This window comes from Protopterus annectens, chromosome 4.part0 (genome assembly GCF_019279795.1).
Source record: "Protopterus annectens isolate FY-2018-M chromosome 4.part0, PAN1.0, whole genome shotgun sequence".
NCBI lineage: Eukaryota > Metazoa > Chordata > Ceratodontiformes > Protopteridae > Protopterus > Protopterus annectens.
The window spans coordinates 609,754,960-609,768,544 of NC_056733.1; the positions used below are offsets into that span (position 1 = coordinate 609,754,960).

The 13,585-nt window shown below is 37.3% G+C and overlaps 1 protein-coding gene across 1 annotated transcript; it reads left to right on the forward strand.

Annotated features, from left to right (window-relative positions):
- Positions 1–466: 466 nt before the first annotated feature.
- On the forward strand, positions 467–4,349 carry LOC122799468. The gene is made up of 2 exons (XM_044068543.1): positions 467–1,583; positions 3,762–4,349. The coding sequence occupies exon 1, from the start codon at positions 587–589 to the stop codon at positions 1,580–1,582; it is 996 nt and encodes a 331-aa protein (XP_043924478.1). The 5' UTR covers positions 467–586; the 3' UTR covers position 1,583; positions 3,762–4,349.
- Positions 4,350–13,585: the final 9,236 nt, after the last annotated feature.

Sequence of the window (13,585 nt, forward strand, 5' to 3'; positions counted from 1 at the left end):
TGAAAAATAAGAAAGTGTTCTTCTTTCTCATACTCTGCTATGATTCTTAAAGACCAGTGTTATTTTTAATGCTCGGAGATTGAGTTGTACGCCCACCAGAAGTGCAAATGTGGACATTGAATGAATGGCTGTATGACTGGCACTCCGCATCATGCATACATTTCAACCTCTTTGGTCGTGAATTCGATCAAAGCCAAAAAATAATGGACAAATAGGTACATTTTAATATATCTCTTATAAACTAAGAGAGTTGCTATATGATACATTTTGATTTACAGGGAATTTTCTGAATGACATGAAGTCCTTAAGAGGTACACAACATAAATGTGAAGCAAAAAGTTGGACATTCTGTGAAATGGTGGATAAATGGGAGGTACGCACCTATGGAAACTGGCTAACATTTCAGGAAAGTATTGAAAGAGACAGAGAGTGACGAGAGAGTGAAAATGAAACTATGCGTAAAAGTGAAACTGAAACAGTGAATCTGTTTATCAGCCTTAAACAAACCGGCTGGGCGTAGCAGCGGAAAGTGGTGTATAAGATAACTAATTACCAAATATATACATCAAAAAGGCTGCAGACAGCGATGGCGTTCAGCAAGGAGCTTGCTGCAGAGGCTATTTCGGCTCTTCTTGGGTTCAGGGTTACAGCGCTCTCGGGTAATGCCCATCCCGGCGTTACCACAGATCAGATAGTGACCCTGCCTGTGTTTCACCATTTCACAATGCTGGCTTTCAGAAGCTGTAGCTACTGCACAATACGGAACGAACCTCTCCCCAAGATAAAAAGGACTGTCTGTTTCAGAAACTTTACGGGCAAAAAATTCAGCATTACAGATGACTTTAAGGAAGACGACTTGGTCAAAAGAATAGAAAATGAATTCGGTATCCAGAGTCAGAACCTACAAATCCTCAGCCCTTCCTGCATGAGCTACAAAGTACGCCCTATAGATATCGCCGAACCTAACACTATTTGTAGAATAGATGTTGACAACCACTATTATTGCTATGACACACAAAAAGCAATGTTCATCAAAGATGATGATTTTTTCTCACACCAATTTAATTACGATTTTACCAGAATTCGAGATACACAGAAATTCTACCGCGGCGGGGAAGAATATGCCCGCCCTGGGGGCTGGTACCGATATGCCTTTAGAGTGCTGGGGGTCTACAAATGTCCTCCAAATGACAAATGGTTGGGTTTAGTCGGACGACCGTCGCCCTGTGAGTCTGCACCGGATGAGTGGCCAGTATCTTATCACGGCACGAAGCGCGATTTACAAACTAATGCTGGTGTTCAGGCAGAGTCCAGAATAGGCAGTTTTGGACCAGGCGTTTATTCTACACCCTTCCTGAGCTGTGCACAACGCTTCTCTGAGACCCGGGGAGGAAAGTTCAGGGCATCAGATGGAAAACAGTACCTCGTGGCAGTACAAAATCGGTTGTGCAAGGAGAACCGCACAACTGTGCCAAAGTTCGAGACCTTTGATGACGATTACTATATTACGCCCGAAGACGAAGATACTCCCGGGAAGCTGGGAACACGACCTTATGGGCTGTTACTGAAATTGTGTAGCTAAGGTACTAAGTATTGTACTATAAACGCACCTGAGCTTGCACGTTCATTTTGTTCAAATTAAGGTAAACGAACGTGTGCGTGTTTGTTAACAGGAAAGTTCTTCATATGCATTGCCATACTTGTCAGCTTGTGACCATTAAATATCATAACACTGTGCCTAGCTCAGTGGCCGATAGGGGTGGAGCCCTGGCAGCAACCCAGGCGACAGAGGTTTAATTACTGACTCTGGCACTGAAGAAGCCAGGTAGGAAGGGGGAGAATTTGCACTATTTCTGGCTACCCGGCGTATGGGGATGGAAACCAGACTGTGTGTTCAGAACTGTAGGTAGGGAGGGAAAGGAAGGAGCAGTACCGTAAATGGCTATGGGGTGCTGGGGAATGAAGCCCCTGGCTGTGACCAGATTTATTTAGCTGCCGCAGCACTCCGGCAGGTGTGGAAAAGAGTAAAGGGGCATGGTCTATTCTTCTCTCCTGGGAAATGTGGAAGGATACACACTCATGGGGGGCACATGCAGTTTGATTTCCCTGGTGGAGACCTGGGAAATCACCTCTTGTGCTTCTGGAGGTGGAACATGGCTACTTAGAGGATAAATACCTCTTGTAGTCAGACCAGTGCACTCACCTTCCCCTCTGTATTGCGGTGTGTACAAGGATTAAAAGTGTTAAAAAACAAGGAGATGCAACCACCCCTAGTGATTGTCTAAATGATGGCCAGTCCCGGTCGGGGCTGATGACAAACTATTTTTAAAAAAGTCAAAGCAGGTGGTCAGAAAGAGGAACACTCTTATTTTTCAAAAAAAAATAAGACGGGCTTCAGTTACTGGACTGTTAATGATAAATAATTTTTGGTAGTCTACCAGTGTAGTTGTCAGATAGATTACCGAATTTTTGTAGGCTTAGTTCAATTATTTGATAACGTGTAGTTAAACAAGTATAATTATGAAGATCATCAGCAAACATCATAGCACTATCCCTAAATTGTAGCACTTGAAAGATATCTGTATTGTAGCACTTGAAATATATCTGTATTGTAGCACTTGAAAGATATCTGTATTGCTTATTTACTAGGCTGTTATATAACACCTCTCAACAATATCCCCTATTTGGTCTTAAAAAGCTGACTGCTTTTTGCACATTATCCTTTTAGTAACATAGTCAGAGTTAGATACAGCAAATCATGTACAGCTCTCTACTCCTTTAAATTATGTTTTTGAACCTTACTACATCATATAGTTAGCAGCAGTTTTAAACAAATGTACCGGTTTTGGTTGTATTCACCCTACTCTGTAATGCAAGATGCTGAAAAAAATTGCAACACAAGAGTCCTACATATTGTCATTCAAATTATTTCACAAGTTTAGCAAAGATCTTATGTTGTTTTCAAGAGCAGCTTAGGACATCATGAGGGAGGGAGGTGTGTTGTGTTAAGATTAGGAAACAACTGCCACACAGTGTCCTGTTTGCCTTCTGCTCCATGGCAGCTCATCATTGATGCTTGGGCACACTAATCTTTGGAGTATTTTTGGAATGTAGTATGAGGCATACAGCAGGGGCTAGGTCATATGCCAGAATGTCTAGACTATGACAAGTACTCCATGTCCCAGAAGCACTGTTATGGTACCCCAGGGAGTTGGAGGATTACAGCAGTTAGAGGCATACTGTAGAATAATAATGGTCTTTCCATGGATAATGCTTTTGGACCATGCCTTTGCAAACACTCATTACCAGGGCTGCACATGGGAACACAGCTGTTGGAGAGCACACACATGCACCTTCAGGACCATGGAGATTAGCAGCACATACATCCTTGTCTTTGAACGGGCAGGTGGAGGAGCTCCTGGCTGCCATATCCCATGTAGAAAGGAATATACTGTGTTGTAAGGTTGACTCTTAAGCAGCTTTAATCTATCCCTCCTTTTCTAACAAAACAACCATTAGCAGTTCAGATCCATGTAACAGACATTTGTGTTAGTCCACAGAGGGCTTTTCTTGAATCCCACTACTTGTTAGCTATAAACGTTTTAAACATTATCTACATAACTATCTACTCACAAGTATCCTATGCTAACCGTACTCCCTCCCCAATAATTACTTTACTGATGATAAAGCAAACAAATATATTTTTGCCTGTTGGATGTGATACTCAAATGTGACACCTTATTTGATTTCTTTTTCCACAGATGTATACAGAAGAAGTTCCAGTAGCTTATCTTTGCCAACTACTTCACTGACTTTTCCTGCCTTATTTTGAATTCAGTGGTGTTGCCGTGCATAACTCCAAGTTCTACATTCATCTTTGTAATGAAAATGTCATTGCACTCACTTATATTAATTTTGTTGAATTTTATGTTGCTTTCTGTTTTTGGTATTTTGGTGAAAGCTTATTTGCCAACAGAACATTGGCTTTGGAGTTCTGCTTTGCCTGAGTGTGTCTATGAAGGGGATATAATGTATTCTATCATGTTTTAAGGAGTAATATAAATGTATAATAAAAGGAAATACAGTGATCTACTGTGTAATTTAGTTCTTAGAGTTAACTAAAAACCATGGAAAGTCTCAGCCTCCCAGTAATAGTTATTTACCTTTTACATTTTGAATGTAATTATTTTTGTGCAAAGAATGTACAGGAATTTAAAAGGTGTATGAAGTTTTATGATTATACATTGTATAAATGTCCTTTTGAGAAAGTCTGTTTGGCTATTTTTAAGTAGTATTCAGAAAGTATGTTCAGAAAAATAAATTCTCAATGTTTTGGGGATTGCATTATAGAAGCTGGCATACGTTTACAAAAATCACTGCACAACAGGATATGCCAAGTCTGAAGAGATGGCTCGATAGTAAAGTTGAACTGCAGACAGCAGCCCTGACAATTAACAAAATATAAGTACAAGATTTAATTTTGTTGGAACATTGACTTGCAGTAACTCTATTTTTTGGGGAGAGAGGTAGGTGAGTTGTTTCAGAGCCTTTTTAAAGGCTGTCTGGTATAGAGCTATGCTTATGAAGCAAATAAAAAAGAAAGAACATCAGCACAGTGGTAATATTTTTCAGGATTGTAGGAATAGCCATGTGTACACTTGTAGCAAAGTTAGGTGCGTCTGTGGTCATGCGACAACCTAATAAGTCATGGTTAAATGGGCCAGCCTTCCGAATCCTCTGCTGCCAGACACAGAAGAAACTGTACCAGAGTTTTTATGACGCTAATGTCTGTTTAGAAGCAGGGAACTGTATAATTACAAATATTGCCTGGGGCACCTTCTTTTCCTAAGATTCTGGTTAATAGTACTCTAACTGCAGGTACAGCACTTCTACCAGAGTATGTTTTTAACCCTTTTAAATTTGTAAATTTGTTTGTCAGCATAAAATCTCAAGTGAAAATGAGGTATTTCAAATATTTAATGCATTTTCATGTGAAATAATATGTAGCTTCTTTGTTAATACACAAAGGTAACCCTTTGATTTTAAAACTTACATATTTAATGGGACTTATTTTGAAGCTTACTCACACACACAAACACACACACACACACACACATATATATATATATATATATATATATATATATATATATGGGTCTGTGTTTAGCAATTGAATGGACTGTCCATCGCACATAGACCATTGAAAGTTCCTTCCCTCGAAATGCCAAATGATTGTAAATTATTTCATCGAATGATCATAGTTGGCCGATATCAAGGGAACGGAACTAGTATGTACTTATCAGTAATGGAGGGATAAGGAAACCTGCCAATTTCTCACTGTAGTGTGATCTCGGAGTTAGTATATATTACTATCTGTGGGTGGACAGAGCTCCCCCACACCCCTCATTAATTATACTATATATATACTAACTGAGAGCACACCACAGTGGGGAAAGGACAGGTTTCCTTATCCCTCCATTACTGGTAAGTACGTACTAGTTTTGTTACCTTGATGTTAGCCAAGTATGATCGTTCATTGGACTTCTTTACGATCATTTGACCTTTTGAGGAAAGCACGTTTTGTTGGTCTATGTACGATGAATGGCTAAACATTGACCCATTCACCATATATATATATATATATATATATATATGTGTGTGTGTGTATATATATATATATATATATATATATATATATATATATATTTAAATATATATATGGGTCTGCTTTTAAACTTCAAATCTCATATAACCGAACTTCATTTTCACAAGACAAAAATCGTGAAAACTGAAGTACATGAATGGTAAATTTTTCCTAGGTTAACTAACTAAACACTTGCCCAAACATACACAAAGCATACACCGAAATAAGTAAAACCAACCTAGATAGAGGCTAAGCCCTCCACACCCCAAAATGTGGGGGGCTGTGCCCTCCACATCCCTCTGAACTATATATACCAACTTCGGGATCACGCTACACTGGAGAAAAGGGCATGCTGGGCAAGTGTTTATCTACCCTCGTAAAAATTTGCCATTCAGGTATTTCAACTTTCACAATTTTCATCTCATGAAAATGAAGTTCTTTTATATTAGGTTTGATGTTTAGAAGCAGATCCATATATATATATATATATATGTGTGTGTGTGTGTGTGTGTGTGTGTGTGTGTGTATATATATATATATATATATATATATATATATATATATATATATGTCAACTTTGGCAGCACAGAGAATTGAGACTATGAGGTCTTAATGAGCTGCTTCCTGAGCGTCTTTTGATTCCCTCAGCCTTTATTTTCTTACTAACTTACCCTCCCCCCACATAACCATTAGCTACATCCTTACTAACATACCCCACCATATAGGCATCCAGGGTACCTGGTGACAAAACTGGGTTGGGTTGCACAACTTGACTTAAAGACCCTGATGGTCATTAGCCTTGTATTAACCTATCACACACACACACACACACACACACTAGCATTGTTTTCCCTCCCCATGGTAAAATGACACATGCTTTTTGTTTTCAGTATAAATAATATTATAAAATGGTAATATTTGTTACACTCTAATCCTAACATATCATATCCACAAACATCATACAGAGATGATCACTAATTCATTGGCACAAAACAAAAAAGTAAGTAAATACAAAGGAATGTTCACCTACACTAATGTACCATGTGAAGTTTCCTGGAGTAAAAGTTCACTCTACCACATTACCAGTGTTAAAAGTACCACACAGATACCACATACATAACTCCCTACCATAAATCTCTACCACATAATAAATAACTGAATCAGCAGAAATCTTTACCATGTAATATAAGCAAAATACTAAGAAATATCTGGCGATCATAATATTTAACATATCTACTTTGTTAAAATCAAGCCACAGACACTGTATATTTTAAGCCATTGCCTTAACCACTACACTAAAGGAGAACTTATGAGTTACAGGGCTGGTGACAAGACTTTCTGATCATTTCTGTATGATAATTGTAGATACAATATCGTGGGATTTGACTGTAACTTAGGAAGTCTTATAGTTCCTTTCTCCCATTACCAACTCTGAGAAAATGGAATGGTGTCAATGTTTTATCTTTTTCTTGATTTTTTTCAAGGATTTAAAGATTTTAGAACTAATATTGGCTTTGAATTAATTACCTTATCATAACCTAATGTCTTTGTCTGCACCCATGATTTCCAACAGATTAATTACTATCACACAGTCTCTGAGGTGAGATGTGTGCATTTCCACCTTTTGAATCTGGGCTTGTTTCTGCGGCGTTAGCTTTAAACAACTCTGGAAAACAAGGAGAGACATTTTTATTGTCCACTTTTGACATTTCTGTTAATCACCCACTGTAAAAACACATATTCGATGTTATTTTCACCTTGCAGGCAATCCTTTTGCAAAAACAAAAGTGAAATAAACAGCCTAGATCAAGAAAAAATTGAAGCTCTCCCTCAGAGAAAGCTAGAAATAACACAAACACAAAAGAAAAAAAATGAAGAAGATTTAATCACCCAAACATAAAGTCAAGAAGCTTTAAACTTAATAAAATTATTGGTATTATTATTTTTTTCATGACAGTGGCATCCAAATCCTGTAAAAACAGTAAAGTAAATGCAAGTTGTGGAACTTCTTTTTAGCAGCTATCCAACCTCTTTTAATTAGAGGTCACAGTACTTTTAAGTTCCTGACGAAGAGGCAGCTGAACTGTTTTTAACATCAGGGAGCAACAATTAGAAACCTGGTAACCATTCACAAATAACTAATAAGTCTATCTTCTTCAGTATTCGTTCAGAATACCTTGCATTATACAGTTTTCTGCCACATAATTTAACTACTCACAAACAGATATCACTAATAATTCTAAAGCTTTTTTTAAGTACTACCAGTACTGTTAAAAATGAATGTCTTCTAAAGTTATAAAAAATAATATCTTCTATAGCAACATGTATTTATTTTATTTGTTTAACACTTTATTTGACATTTGAAGTATACAAATAAATTCAACACTAAATGCACACATATATATTCATGTATCAGTATTTTCTGGATCATCTTTCAGATATCTCCAATAGCACAAAATATCAGAAAAAGCTAACTCCTCCCACTCAAATTCCAGAAGCGATATGATCCCAACTGCAGTGGGTGGAAGGAGCTACACAATACTCACTACATCAAATTGGGAACCAAAAAGTCCCACATACTTCTAGGAGGCTAGGGTTGCTGCCTTTGGAAGCAGTAAAAACCTGACAAACGCTCCACCCTTTGCTACACCCATTGCCCTACCAGTTTCAGTAAGTTCTTTGCCCCTCTTTCAGAGTTAGTAATCATGTTAGAAACAGTTTTGAAGAAACCGTAAATAATATGCTAAATGAAGAAGATAAGCAAATGTATTAAGTTGCTACACATGTTAAAATATATTGTGATATTATTTTGGCAACTGGTATAATTCTTGAAACTATTACATTAGATAAGCATAGGGTTTTAAAAATCACATTGAGGAAATGAGGCAAGAAGATTTATCTGCACACTGGATCCTACAATCTGTCTTCTTCTCTTTCGGCTGTTCCCGTTAGGAGTTGCCACAGTGGATCATCTGTTTCCATTTCTTACTGTCCTCTGCATATTGCTCTGTCACACCAACCACCTGCATGTCCTCTCTCACCACATCCATAAACCTTATCTTAGGCCTTCCTCTTTTCCTCTTACCTGGCAGGTCCATCCTTAGCATCCATAAAATCTGTACTTTATAATTTTCGTGAATCTACTTCCTACGTTACAGTTAAATCCCAAGATATCATATCCACAATTATTGTAAAGAGATGATGGATAATGGATTGGCAGACAAATATTGAGGGACAACAGACAAGTGTAGGAGGCAGTGCTACAGGTTAACTGTTCATAGGTTCATAGGTGTGTACTAGGCTAATGGCCCTGGAGCCTTTACAAGCCAAGCCCCAAAAAATTGCCCAGGCACCATGCCACCCAATGTTAGTTCACAGTGCTCCTATCCAATAGGGCAACTGAAAGGATCCCCGGAGTGAACTTTCTGTTACCCATCCACTCGTCAATATTTCTGTTGAAGAGGGTCAGCGAGGTGCTCTGCTTGCATGAATGGGAAGCTTATTCCAGAGTGTGGGCAGTCTTTGGGAGATGAACCTGTCTCTCCAGCATGTTCTGTTAATTGTGGTAATGAGGTTGTGATCTCTGAAGCGTGTGGTGCAAGGGGATTGGGATTTCTTTAAGTGTAGCATTTCAAGTAGGGCTGGGTCGGACATGGCTTTGTAAGTCAAGCAGAGATCATTTCTAAGTAGACTATAAGAGACTGAGAACAGCTGAAGTTTCTTGAGTCTGTCCATGTAGGACATGTGTTTAAGGCCTATGATCCTTTTTGTGAGGTACTTTTATGGCCTCTCCAGCTGTTGTAGGTGTCTGGTCAGGTACATGCCAAACGGGGCGTTATTATTCGATGATTGGTCTAAATGACAAAGTAGAAAACAGGAGGATTATTGCTATAGCTCCTGATTAGTGTAGTGGTTAAGACAATAGCTTAACATATACAGTGTCTATGGTTTGATCTACATGGAAGGCTGTTTACTAAAATTTTTGTAGCAATGTAGATATGTTTAATTTTATGGTCACCAGATATTTCTTAGTATTTTGCGTACATTATATGGTAGAGCTTTCTTTTGATTTAGTTATTTATTTATTATGTGAGATTGTTATAATGGTAGAGATTTCTGTTGATTTAGTTATGTGGTAGAGATTTATGTTAGGGAGGTATACATGGTGTATTTGTGTGGTGCAGTGCACTTTAACATCAGTAATGTGGTAGAGTGATCTTTTACTGCAGGTAACATCAGCTGTTGCATTAGTGTAGGTGAACATTACATTGTATTTACTTATTCATTTATTTGTTTACTTATTTATTTTCCTTTGTGTTTCTGCCTGTCATCTCTCATTTCAATATTTGCTTGCCGAAGAATTACATAGTCAGCAAAAAGGCTTTCCAATCATCTCTGTACAATGCTTTTGGATATGATATATTGGGATTCAACTGTAATATAGGCTACTGAAATATGGTAATTATTTTTTTTTATGGAAAGGACTTGAGTCCTCACCAGTAGAAAAGGGTTTTTGAAATGTTCATGAAGTTTATGAGTGAACAGTTCCAATGGAGAAGCCAGGAAATTATCTGAAGCAATTATGCTTAGACTGGGCAATATTCTGTTATGTCTGAAATAAATTCTTTCCCTTTTCCATTAAATTGATATTTTAATACTTTGAGGTAATTTGTTTTTGAAGATTTAGCAGTGATTTTGAAAGGCCTTTTAGTGATAGAAAAGTTTTATAGGTGTCTTGAGGATTTTATAGAAGTGTATTTCCTGATCTTGAACAAGTGGATCTTGCAGCTGCCAGAGCTAACTTGAAAGCATTTATATGTATATTTGCATTTTCATAGTGACTTGAAGATTTCTAATGCCTTAATTGAAGAGGTATATTCTAAATGAACCTTATAGCAATTTAATGACTTTGGGATCTTTAAAGTATACAGACCTTCCTTCATACAATGTTGTCTTTTGTGATGATGAATTTCATCTTGCATTTTTTTCATGTTTTCATATGTAGCAAATCATTTTATCAGTCCACTAAGCATTAATGGCTAGTTTTGCATTTTAGCAAACACTTGCTGCAAAGAAAACACTAATACATGACTTAGATTTGTGGTTTCAGTTTTCCAGATCTCAAAGTAAGTTATAGCAATATCACTAAACCACATGCTGTAACCATTAAAAAAAAAAACCAGATACACAGTTCTATAAAGCGTCAACTTGCATAGCATAAACTGTTCACCTTTTTAGTATTATCTAGACTGTAACGTGCCTTGTATCTTGCAATGGCACTTGTGAAATCCATTGGACAAGTTACTTCACTACAATATTAAATGGAAAGCACTGTATGAGCAAAAAGTACTATAAACTTTGCTTTGGTGACGTGTTTGTGTGCATATGTGAATTCACATGTGGGGGCACTCACAATCTTTCTAGTATAAAATAAGAATATTGTAAGAATACAATAGAAGAACGCCTATCAGAAACAAATTCTGTACATCATAGGTTTAAATTGAACAGGAAACACGTCTCTTCATCTGGGATTGCCTCTTCTGAACACTGTAAATAGTTCAACTCCCTCTATATTTAGAACCTCACTTACAGCTCAGTAGTCCTTACAATATGATATGTTCATAAAGATGTGGATGGCCTGGACTGTTAATCTGTATTGTTACACAACTAACTAAAGAGAATATGTGATGTGTAAGCAGAAGTGCATGATAGCTGTGTCTGTTTTTTTTTTTTTGTTGTGTGACATCAGTAGTTCTTTAAAAGGTTTTAAATGTTTACCATTAATTCACAATTGTGGGACATAAACAGTGATACCAGTTTTTACAGTGTTCTTATGTAAGCAATAATGCCTGACAGGGTGTTTGTTTACACCCCTGTAAGGGCATTATTTGCACAATAATGCACACCCTGGAGGGAATTATTGTGCTGAATGGGCTGCAATGTTAAATTGTTTTGTATTTGTTTTTTTTTCTTTTTTATTAATATATTTTTTATATTTAGTTCCTCTACTTAATGCTTCAAACATATTGTACTATGTATAATTATTTTTGGAAAAGTATTTTACATCCAACATATAAGTAATCTAAATATTTAATGTTCACACACACACACACACACACACACACACACCAATTTAAGTACTTGATTAGTGAATTGATGAACACATCCTCAAATGTGTTATGTAAACAAATAATAAAAAAAAACTGAATGTAAGGCATTGCTACCCCACCACCACCACCACCTCCCCTTCCCATTTCACAATTTTGCAACATAGGATAGTGCTGCTTTAACTAATGAAAATCAGTAAAGTTTAAAGCCAGCCAATAATGTCAGACATTAAAACATTAAAACTTTAAGAGGTTAAATGCCAATGGACTGCCTGTTGCAGTCTGTGGTGTTTCTGTGTCTGTCCAAGTCATTCAGTTTTGCCAAGCTTAAGAGTTTTGTTTCACGTTTGATGATCCTGATGGACTGTGTCACACTGCCAGCCCAGCTATCTGAAATTTTGTAAATAATTCTGTCATTTATGAATATTGATATGATTTATTTAGAACTGTATGTTATATACTGACCTAAAATGTAATCACAGCATGCCTTGCTGGCTTACAATTAAAATGTATATAAACTATTGTAATTGTGTAAGTGTGTATGTTTTAACAGTAGACACTAGGACATAAAAGGTTAACTTGCAAAACTTCAAGAAAATAAGTTGAAATTAAATTGTTTTACAGTTGTGCTATAAAAGTTCTCTCAGTTTCAGTGTAGCAGACACAATGTCAAGAGCTAGAAGTTTTTTTTTGTATTGTCTTGGAAGAGAAACAGTTACTAGGTTTGAGATGCAGAAGTGTTTTATTGTTTTGTGACTTTCAAGATCTGCAAACATCTGAGATATATGTATTTTTTACAGAGAGGTGCTAAAAATGCTTGCACTTTCTGACAGTGTGGGTAGCTTGTGAACTAAAGTCAGGCGAAAAAAGTGATGTCATCCAAGCTAACCCAGCAGTAATATTTGATATTAATTTAAGAACTCTGTCAGAGAGAGAGAGACTGTGCATTTCATATTTTGTCTTGAACCTAGCAAGAGCATCCACTTCTCATCACCTTCTGCACTTGCCTTGCTGTAAGTTTTTTAGAGCATTTGTAACTCTTTTAGATTCAGATAGGAATATAGTAAAGTATAGCTTAGATGTTTTCTTCATTTATTTGAGACTGTCCTGCAATGTTGTTTTAAATATTTCCTGTGATTTTGAACTCTGAAGAAACTGTGTTTGTGTACTGAGTATTGTCTTGTTCTTTTATTATTTATAATTAAATATATTTAAACCTATCTTTGTGGCTGATATTTGTGAGACATATTTAAGCTCCTAGAGTACTTGCATATCTATATGGTGACACTGTACATGACACTCTTAAATAGCCTTGCTGTTGGTCAGACTACTATTTGGATAATGGTACAATTACACAGTAGGGCTGGGCACCCTTTGTTTTACACAGCAGGATTGGAACCCTTCGTTAAGGGCCTTAAGTAGCTGATAAAGAGTTGTCTGGTGGCAGTCAGAACTACCTTATAGTCTGGGTAGAAGGAGGCATAGCTAATAAACCTGTGCCAGCCTTTCCCAAGTGTGTGTGTGTGTGTGTGTGTGTGTGTGTGTGTGTGTATGTTTGTATATCAATCAGATCTCAAAGTGTGTGTGTGTGTGTGTGTGTGTGTGTGTGTGTGTGTGTGTGTGTGTGTGTGTGTGTGTGTGTGTGTGTCAGCTACATGGCAGGGACATGAAGCACTGGTTGGACAGAGAGGGTGCTGGAGGTTTTTGTCTTGGCCACTCAGCTGAGATTTCAACCCAGTAGCTGTGCCAGTGGGGAGTCTTATTGGGGATCTGGATAAAGAGGGAGAACCCAGCCCCAGACTGACTGTGATCTCTGTGTGCTCTTAAGGGAAAT

Bases quoted from the DNA above. Each gene is read 5' to 3' on its own strand.
- LOC122799468 (XM_044068543.1), top strand. From the start codon at position 587: ATGGCGTTCAGCAAGGAGCTTGCTGCAGAGGCTATTTCGGCTCTTCTT.